Source organism: Poecilia formosa, unplaced genomic scaffold, assembly GCF_000485575.1.
Source record: "Poecilia formosa unplaced genomic scaffold, Poecilia_formosa-5.1.2 Scaffold253, whole genome shotgun sequence".
NCBI lineage: Eukaryota > Metazoa > Chordata > Actinopteri > Cyprinodontiformes > Poeciliidae > Poecilia > Poecilia formosa.
The window spans coordinates 60,919-71,844 of record NW_006800192.1 but is presented as its reverse complement, the minus strand read 5'-3'; the positions used below and the strand labels follow the sequence as shown (position 1 = coordinate 71,844).

The 10,926-nt window shown below is 39.7% G+C and overlaps 1 protein-coding gene across 5 annotated transcripts in view; it reads left to right on the top strand.

Moving 5' to 3' along the window:
- The window catches only part of osbpl3b (oxysterol binding protein-like 3b), a 41,244-nt gene that overhangs the window by 9,233 nt on the left and 21,085 nt on the right, over positions 1–10,926 (top strand). For 2 of the 5 annotated variants that reach the window (XM_007569954.2, XM_007569952.2), the window contains exon 2: positions 6,593–6,744. In XM_007569954.2, the coding sequence (XP_007570016.1) occupies positions 6,649–6,744 (96 nt within the window). In that variant the 5' untranslated portion in view covers positions 6,593–6,648. Of the gene's footprint in view, positions 1–3,415; positions 3,521–3,595; positions 3,827–4,047; positions 4,146–6,590; positions 6,745–10,926 lie in introns of those variants that run through there. The other 3 variants (XM_007569953.2, XM_016680691.1, XM_016680692.1) reach the window with 3 other exon arrangements.

Below are 10,926 nucleotides of genomic sequence, written 5' to 3'. Positions count from 1 at the left end.
CATTTTTATACATTTTTATACATTTATGCAAGGGGTGCCCAAATCTAGTTTTCCAGAGCTACCATCTGCAACTTTAGATGGATTCATTCTCTAACACACCTGGACCACTGACTCATTATAAGCCTCTACAGAACTGAATGAGGGAAGTCAACCTTTTATCTGGGGTGTGTTTTAGCAGGGATGCACTCCTGATTTCTACCGTCAGTGTGGCCCACTGTGCTTCTTGGTCTATATCAGGGGTGTCAAACTCAATTTGACACCCCTTGGTCTACTGTGCTAGACCAAGAAGCACCACTGTGCTTCTTGGTCTAGCACAGTAGTGCTAGAAGTAGAAGAAGTAGTAGAAAGGTCAGGCTTAGGTTATTAAAATAATATGGAGCGAGAGGAGGACTCTGCATTCCACCCACTTTACCAACTTTTACATTGCATCAAATCAGTTTAAACAAGAAGAATCGGCTGACAAGAACTGCTGGTGGGCTGCAGAAATAACATTGTTAGCAAGCACAATGTCACCTGTGTGACATATGTAGAGACCATTTGTTTGTCACCCGAAAGCACAACTTAGAAGACCACAGAGGGACTTAGAGCGACGTTTGACCTGTGAGGCATTACTAAATCAACATTGATTTTCTTCTGCTTCATTCGCTGAGACATTATCACGAGGCAGGGATTCAGTTAAGAGTTCACTTCAAGTTGAATAGCCTGCTAAAACGGGGTTTTGATTCACACTTTCATCTGCACTTTGCTCGGCTTTTACACAAACACTGGTTACTTTGTGAAACACCCTGATAAGGATAGCCTATAGTTGTTACATTTTGCATATTAACAAAAATTTAAGACGTTCTGGTAACTTTTCCTGTATTGCATCTACTTCTAGAACTGCATTAGGCGTTTTTTTTCTTTCCTTCCTAATTACTAAACTCTAGGAGACCTGCTTTCTCGTTTTTACTTTCCTCTCATCCTTTCTCAGAAATGAGAGTCCATCCCTACCCAACTTCTCTGAAACACTGTCACATCTACTGCTAATAGGAGATTAAGCACTGTAATTTCTACAACTTATGACTCTATTTCCGATGAAAGCTTCACTGTGGGGGGTTCGACCAAAAGCCTCTCATTCTGGTGACTCACATCCTAATGAGGCCTGAAAGCCTGCTGGGCTTGTGTGCTGCTCTTGCAGCCTCTGGAGACGGTGGATAGACAGAGGAACATCTGTAACAGGAACTGCAGAGGAGCTAGACTGGAAAGCTTTTGGCTTATATCTGTGTGCTTGGGACAGCATAGGGAGAGATTAGGCTGAGATTTGCAGAGTTTGTAAACAGGTCTCTCATTTGCCTTTTTTAAAGAACTCCACTATCAGCATCAGCTGTGGAGGAGAACTTTGAAAAGTTTCTGGCAATTAAAGATATTATGGAAGAGTTTAAGGAATGTAACACGGAGGCCATATATCCAATCTCCCTTAATTGGCCATCGATGAAATTAATCAAAACGAGCCAGATGCTCGGGGGCTACAGTCCACAAGGCTTAAAAACATCTCTACCTAAGTTTAAACATTAGACACCCAATTTACATTGCTAGGGTTGTCTACTTGCTCACAGATGATGGATGTTTAGGGAAATCAGTTGATTCCCTGAACACCTCAACATTGTGAACCAGAAATAGATCTGGGTTGAACTACTTCTGTCTCGTCTTATTTCTAGACTTTTCAGACTTGAGGGGAGGTTTCAGAAATGAACGGGCCAGTCTGGGTTCCCCTCCTAGACCTGGAGCTCTGAGGAGAGACGATGCTAAGACGTTCATTTAAATATATATATATTTCAAATACTGTGTTTCAGCCATTCTGGTTTATAGTTCTTCACATTCTACGTTGTACTTTTATTTTGCTATTTATTTATATGCTTACAGAGAAACTAGCAGGTTTAACATTTTCAGTGCATCACCATGCGATTTAAACTGTATTTATATTTGGCAAGTGTTATTCAGAGTTTTCTTCCAAGTTCCAAATTCTTGATTGGGAGTCTAGTTATGCCATCCTTTACTGGCTGCACAATTTGTTCTAGTTTTTGCTTATTCCTATCTTCTTAATGACAAAAATAAACTAAATTAAGTTAAACTACTCTGCGGAAGCTGAGCAAACACACAAAGTGAGAAAATCAAGAAGAGCGGTTAGGTTTTGCTAGTTAAACACGGATGTTGTCCAAGTGTCATGCTGGTTTCTCATTATGAAACAATAGTGGCTACATGCCCACCCACACGTTGCTGAAGTTTTCAAAAGATGTGATCCCCCTCTATGCACAAACCGTTTATCTTTTTGTCTCTGATGTGGCTCTAAAACGAACATCGGTTTATATATGTCCTTTTGTTTTGTACAGCATAGTCATTAAACCTGAGGAGATCTATAGCAGGGGTTTCACACAGTCTGAAACAGTAATCATCAATAACAGTGTGTGACACTATTGCCCAATTTCTCCACATTTGTAGAATCGCAATAATTTTGCTTAAAACCCATACACAAGTCTGACAGTAGGAGAAACTGGAAAACTCCTCTCTGACTAATGTATTTAAAATCCTTACTCACATAATAAGCACTTGTTATTCCTTACAGAGCAATATTACCTCAAGCTCACCCCATTCATTTAGCCTACTTAAAACTTATCCAACCTCTTTTCCTCTCTTCATAGACACATTTCACACATTTAAACTCCACTATAAACATTACAGTTTATATATTTTTTCACACATGTAACTTGGGATGAGCTGGCCTTAGTGCTCAACGCTGCCATCACAGGCTTGAGTCCCGGCCTGATGACCTTGTCTTTCCCCTCTTTCATTACCCAGTTTCCTGTCTGACCACACTCAAGTAAAGGCCACTAGCACCAATAAAACCATTAAGAAAACAAATGTAATCCATTTTAAATGAATAATATCATGTAGATTTTGTCATTTCGCCATGTCGGCCTACGTATTCTCATCTTTCTGTTTTCACGTTTTTCTTCATCCTACCTAAGTAAAGTGAAGCAGCACCCATGCATTCCTGCTTCAAACACAGCTACTCTGCAAGCGGATGCTTCACTATGAGTCCATGGCGCATGTGATCATCAGTAAAATGGGGTAATTGTTGGAGTTCTGATGTCTGATGCTACTGTCACACTGATGAAAGACGGGAGAATTACACCTTGAAAGTTAGCTGTGTCACAGACCTTTAGTTGGTCTGGTCAGAAGAAAAGTGGATGAATAAATCAGACAAATATAGTAAGAAAGCAGCAGATTAAATGAGAGGCAGCATATAGTGCTGTCTAAATCACTGTTGTCTGAATCTTAGCTCTTTTTTTTCTGACATGGTTTAGTTAATGGCATTCAAAATTAATTGAGCTGGAAAATTTCCTGCCCTGACATTGTGTCTCTTTTCTGCATCCAGCCTCTTTGATCTATTGTTGTGGATTCATTCTAAGTGCCTTGCGCTCTTAACCGCAGCCTCCTGTTCAGAGACGAAGAACTGGTGCGACTTGACCACATGACAAAGGTTTACTGATCGTTTTATTTTTATTTATTTTATTTTATTTATTTATTTTTGCCTAACACTAGAGCGCCGATATGTAGCTCAGAGATGACAGATTCAAAGTCAGATTACAATTACAAATTACAAAAACGCTACAAAAGAGGTATGACCCAGTGAGAGACCTGAGAAATCGCTCGCATGAATACGTACACGCTGAGTCCTACTTACGTCGCCGCCGTCTTGAAAGTGGCAGTGGAAAGAACGTGCTGCGTGGACTACTTTAAACCGTCTTACAGTACAAAGTGGACCCGCTGCCTATACTTTTCAAAGGTAAGAATTAAAGATAATAACGTAAATTTACGAGCAGAATTTCTTGACTTTGTGGCCATTACTGTTGCATTTCCGTGGCGAAACAAACTTCTAAACAACCAAGAAATATTTCCTTTGTAACTAAATTGCCCCAGTTGACTACTCTGATTATTTTTCTTAGTTTAGCTAACTTTTTTAAAACCGCGTTGTTTGTCTAAAGAGGGAGAGGCAATGAAAAACCTGTAACGGGCGCTTTTGCCGTTTGTTTATTGTTGCCATGGTTACGTAGAAGTTCGCAAGACAAGTCGCTGTTTGTCTGTGGTCAAACATGGTTGCTTTAGGTACGTCAGTTGTCTGTAAGATGTTTCGTATAATTTATGTAGATTAAAATAATTTGTTTAATATAACAGCGAACCTGAATTGGACTGAAAGTACATTAATCCAGCGCCGAGACCGGCGGATTTCGTCAGGACAGATCCATAAAGATCAGAGCTGGAGCTGTTTTTCTTCAGACTTCTGTTTCGCAGCTAATCTCCACAATGTCTGTTTAGATGCTAAGTCAATACCCCCATATGGTGATGATATGTTTTGCTTTGTTTTTCTCCTGAATGTGAATGAATCAGGGATGTATTTTCTATTGCACTGTTAGATCATTTTTATCATTTGCTTTAACCTGTGGCAAGCCAGAAGGCCCAGTCACCGAACTGCTCCCAGTTTGACCAGCAGACTGAACTCCTGCCTGTGCTCTGTGTTGTCAGAATAATATAAATACATTTGTAATGATCTGCACACGTTTTTCTTTCACTTTTTGTGTATTTTAAGTGATATCAATTTGAAGTATTAAGGTATTAAGACAGTTTATGTAAAGACATTAAAAATAATTTAGTCTGTTAGATTTCGTTCACACTATTGTCTATAGCACAGTTATATTACACTGTAATAAATATTTTTTTAAAGTAAAAATATGTAGCTAAAGTTTGACAACTATTATCAAAGTTTGTCTTTACAATAACATGCGTAAATTTTTTTTATGAAATTACGTTTTTTTAATTCATATCTTGAAATAGCAAATGCACAGTGAATTATGGAATTGTGTTAATATGTTCATGAATGCACCACTGTAAAGGTGTGTCTGTGTGTGTGTTCAATAAAAACGACTTATTAGAATCAGTTGTATCAAATGTAATTATTGTGCCCCAAAACAATTAAATAATCACATCAAAAGTTTGAAATGTTGCTCTTAGTTTTTAATTTTTTTTTTCATTGTGTGAGTGACATTTATTAACTTAAAATACTTTGCAGAACGGCACTTTACGAAGTTCGGCCCGTTGTATGGGCTTGCTGGCAGATAAGACACTTTCAATATGGCGGACGCTATAGCGCATAGCAACAACAGGGCGACTCGCTCAAGCAATAACTTCCGGTTCAAAAGCACTGTCGTCCACAATCAGCCATTTCTCAAGTCTCCAACTGGGAAATAACCTTTCCGTTTTGTTAATGAAGCGTTTTTGTAAGTTGCAATTGTGCTTCGTTGTGTTTTTGTCATTTGTAATTGTGCTACGTTAATGTTGTGTTTTTTAATTTGTTGAAGTGGTTTGCACCTCAGGGCCGCCCGCGCCCACCGTACTCTACACACCAAAGTCACTACGAAGACCTGAACCTGAAGACCAGCTGCTTCTTGCGTCTTTGAGTCTTACAGATGGTCCCTTCACACATTGATGAGCAGGGGGTTAATGACCCATAAAATCAATGTTTTGTCACATCTTTGGTAAAACTAACATTCTGCTTGTTCCTGCATAAAATGTGCAGAAACACTACCTGAATGTTGATCAGCAGAGGCTGACAAACCACCTCTTAGATCAAATTGGCAAAACACTGATGTTCTGATTCTGCCAAATAATGAGAACATTATTTAATAAAATCCCAGAATTGTGTGGCAGAGGACTCAATGCTGACATTTCTTTAAGATGCCCATATATTTTTACCCTCTGCTAAAATGATCATTTCACATTTCACTCACAATCTCACATCTCACTGAGTGTCTACACGTGCCACTTGTCTTTAATTTCCACATTATGGAGATGCAATGTGAAATGAGTCATAGCAAATGTACGGATCATGTGTCTCAAAGGGAGGATTAATCTTAATTAGAATGTGTTTTTACCTTTCACTTTATGCAAATTAAGTAGTATTTGCATGTCTGACAGAAATTATGTATTTTCTTATTGGTGTCTTTTTGCTAAAGCAAAAAATAAGCACATTCTGACTGGATGATGGACTTTAGCTGTTAGTCCAGATTTTATATCGGACAGTTCATAATTTCGCCACTCTCATACACAGCAAACACTTTAAAATGAGGCCACTTTGTATCATAATGGCAGAGAGTAGTTCAATACTTTTCCTCGGTTTTGAATGCAGTATATGATCCCGCACTGCTGTGCGTATTTCAAGTGTGATTTATGGGATTTAGATTTATGGGATCTGAGCTGCTGACAATCCATCACCCTCTGAAAGGGTAAAGTATGAAATATTTAAACCTCTGGTCTCTTCAATTGCTCCCTAATTTATGTCCCCCAGTCCTAACTTTCGATACTGAGAGCGGAGTGAAGGTTTCCTCATTAAAGGCCACGTTTCTGCTACACCGAGATGGAAAAACTAATCACTTTGAATAACCTTATGCATTTTTCAGTGAACGCTAAGAGCCTTTTAGATGACTTTCCTATTCACAGCATATTTCTTGCCACTCTCTCTTCTTCTGACCAACTCTTCACCCTCTTTTTCTTACAGCAGGGGAATGCCTTTCGTGATCCAGCTATAGCCTGAACGGGCCAGACGGCAGCAGGATGAGTTCAGAGGACCGCAACTCAGCCATGTCACAGAAGATCCCCTCCTTATCGAGGAGCAACAGCAGCTCCTCGTCCAAGCAAGACAGCCGACAGGTAACAATTCACAATATTTGAATGCGAGGGAGGGAGAGATGTTTGATGACTGATTTTCTCAGCTAGCAGTTTGCCTGGTGAATAAGAAGAGACTTGGTATGACTCAGTTGCTCTTTATTTTGCGCTAACTTACCTAAATCAGCTTAGCAAAAATGTCTGTGGCACAAGGTGAGGATGACTAAACATGGTCACAAATCTCTCTTTACAGTCAATTGTTAAGGGGTCTTGTCCTCAAGGACTCTTTCAACTAATTTGTTTATGACAGTGCAAACTTTCTCTGTTTTGCTTTGAATGTTCTGTAAACTCGGTGTGCTGCTGCCGGTCTTTGCCAGGATTCTCTCGTAGAAGAGATTGTTAATCTCAATGAAATTTTCCTGGTGAAGTAAAGGTTAATGATAATAACAAATGGCCAGTGTTGTGTGACTTTTATGTGTCACTGGTCCAACACACCTGAACTAAACGGCTGAATTACCTCGTCAGCATGCAGCCGAGCTCTCCAGAGTCCTGCTAATGACCGGATTGTATGACTCCTTCGTGTTGAAGCAGAAGCACATCTGTAAGTTGCAGGGCGCTGATGCTCGAGGACTGGAGTTGAAACCCTTCCTGTAGTGTAACAAGAGAATGTTTTCAGTTACATCTTTTTAACGGCTTGTCAACAGAAGTTAATCAGCAACTCAATGCATTGAGGCATCTGCAGCTGAGGGCGGGCTCACTGAAGCCCAAACTGAGGATCACAATGAGGATGTGATGTGGTTGCTTTTGGCAGGCAGCTATGTTCGAGAAACTGGAGCCTGGCTTTCCTGGGAATGTTCAAAGACAGAGAAAATATCCAGTGAGTCACAGTTGTTTGTATCAAGAGAAAAGGAAGACTCAAATAATTAGACACACGTTACAACCCAGACATTCAAAAACACCATTCTTAATGCTCAGTGGTTGGAGGCTGATGGTGGTGGAGGTAGGGTGCTTTATTCCCATGGACCCCTTAGCAACAAGTGAGCCATTTAAAATGAAATTAAGTTTTCTTTACTCCACTGGCCTCTGTAGTCACCAGATCTCAGTCCAGTAAAGCATCTTTATGTGATAGAGTTGAAGAGTTGCATCACAGATGCTAAGTCGACAAATCTTTAGAAACCCTGTTATGTTCAGTATCGACCAAAATCTCCTAAGAATGTTTAAAAAAAACAACAACCTTGAAACATTCTTCTTTTGAGCAATCCACAGCATGCACTGCTGTTACTGGGACCCTGTAGCTCTTATATTTAAGCTGATCAGTCAGGGGCAGGCAAACAGAAAATCATTTGAAGAAACAATCAATAGATTTTATTTTTTTATTTAACAGGGTTGCTTCAAGCCTCTTTCAGCAGACCTATTAATTTTAACTACTACTATAGAACAGACTTTCCTTTTGGGAGATGTAAGTAATTAAATATCATTCAAGGATTATCAACCAGACAAACTTTGGAGTGATTATTTAATGGGAATAACAAATGGAGGAACTGAGAAGGTATTTCCATTGACAGAAAACCACAAAAACAAAATAAAAAAATAATTCTGCAATTATGCAAGAGGGTATGTTTAGATCTCTACCCTGTAAGCTTAAATCAGACAAAGCTCCTTATTGTAACTCATGAAAAATTACGTCATGTCCAAATTTAGTAGGGAGTTTAATTTACAAAGGATGATATGTTTTCATTTGAATCCAAATTAGGAAATGAGTCAGTAGACTTTGTTAGTCAGAAAAGCAGAATAAAGCAGGACTGATGGGAGAGATGAACTGATTCAGAGTGGATTTGGACGGTGAATCATGCAGGTGTGGACAGGCCAGAAAGCCTGGGAGTTAAAGGGGAAAAAGGGAGGATTACTGCAAATCCAGCCATCCGAAACATTGAAATATTGGATTAGGCACTGACAGCAGGTGTTTGACTCTCCAACCTGGCAGTGAAGTCGTGGAAAAAGCAGCTGAGACCGCAGGAGATAAGAGATGGCTTGAGTCTGTGACAGTAGTGCACTGGATCCACCTGTTGCAATCAGCACAAGACACTAAAAGAGAAAGAGCCACAGTGGCTCTCAGGTTTTGAAAGCAAGAATATTTAACAGAGAGCAGAGGATGTAACAATTTATTCTTCGTTGTTTTATTTAATCAGAAGCTGGGACCAAAAGCATAGAACATTAAGCTTTGAAGGTCAAGACTTGGAGCTCAAGGACAAACAATAAATTAGCCTGCTATGAAACGTTTTAATTTACAGTTTCCGTTTAAGTGGCGTTAGTAAGAAGCCCTTGTCCTCTGGGCTCCATATCACCGCTTCTTTTTGAGAAGTCTCTTGACCTTGAAGTGTCCAGTCAGCGTGCTACAATAATGAGTCACAGTGTGACTTTGTCAGAGGAGGGGCTCATGACAAACTGAGAGGGGGGGGGGACTCAAAGAGCAGTCCACCAGCTTTGTCCTTTGTCCTCATTCCTGTTTTTTTTTTTTTTTATTTTTTTTTGTTTTTTTTTAGATGTTCTCACCTTCAGCATTCACCCCTGCCTGACAGATACTGTTAGCTTAACTGGGACGGGCATGCACTGAGACAACAATGTGCAAGTCACTTCAGACCCCTTCCAAACACCCAGTGCCTGTCTAAACAGCCGTGACGTAAAAACATTAACAGTGGGTAAATATCATGCAGCTACGTTTGATGATTGCTGTGGCATTTAAGTTGTAGTCGATTGTTAGATGCGACTGCTGCTCAGAGCAACATCTTTTTCGAGCTTTAACAACTGGCCCACTCCAGCATGACGTCAGCTGTCCCTGTCCCTGGGGCAGGACGACGGATAGAGGTGCTGGTAGACCAGGCGCCCCATATATGGAAGCCATTAGACCTTAATGCAGCCATCTGGGGTCCGATTCCTGGCCTAGGGGTCTTTGCTCCCCGTCTTTCCACCTTCCTTCTCTGTCCATTTCCTCTCTGATTACTCCAGATACAGGGAACTAGTGCCACAAAAACATTTAAGGTTTAGCTATTGTGAGCTGTCATTGGCAATCTAGATTTATATTCACATTTAAATATTGTAAAACTGATCAGACGTTGTTTCCTCATTAATTAGAACAGCAGGAGAAGATGATAAAGGTGATGGAAAACCATAATATTAAAAAAGGTTCAGGACACAGCATATAGAGAGGAGAATAATCACAGAGATCCTGTAGGTGGTTGATTAGAGACAGATACCTGGTGTGACAAAGAGGCAGGGAGCAAACCAAAATCATATAAGAATGAACAAAGTGGAGCGCACAAGAAGAGCTGTTGAAGAAATTGGTCCCTATCTGAAATCAAGACAAATCTTAACCTAAAACGAAACAGAACCTTAAATGATGACATGAAATTATGATTATGTGTATTACAGATGCACATTTTGCACTACCAAACAGTAGTTATTTGATTTTAGCTTCTGACAGACAATATTCAACCAAATAGAGGGTGGTACACTTTTTGTTGAAATTGCTAAAAATCACTTTTCTTTTAAATCCAGCCTAGGCAGAAAACTAATACGTCCTATATTGTTTTAATGTCGAATGACTTCTAAACTTTACTGCATTCATATCAAGTTCAACTATTTCTGTACTGGGCCAAGCCCCCATGTTCCCACATCCTAATACCGCCCCTGCCACACAGATATTCTAGATTCCTCTTAGCATTTCTAAACCCTTCCTGGAAATCTAACTGCTGCAACGCAAACATGGCTGTGGGGATTAGTTTTATGACAAAATATCATCTCAATCTTTGTACCTGCTGGGGATTTGGACTTAAACCTTTTAATCTCAGTCAGGAAACAGTCAGACCCGACCAGAAGGCTAATTTTGTAAAATGGGACCATGAGGTGAAAGTTCACATTCATTCATTGGACACTTTGTTTCGACAGCAGTCGCCCTCCGATGACTGATGGAACAAATCAAAGCAGGATTTTGATTCTTACAGTATCAGTTCTCCTTGAACTTTCCTCAGTTTTTGTTAGGCTTCACCCACAACTTTTGTTGTGTTTAATTTGGATAAATGTAGTTCAAAAGAAGATACATTTGTTTAGTTGAAGAAGAGTGGCACATCATTTTCAAACACTTTTGTGATTTAAATATGTTTTCCTTTTTGGTTGTTGGTTTTTTTAGGGGGGCAAGATGTGACCATCAATTTTCTAGCTTTTCATAAA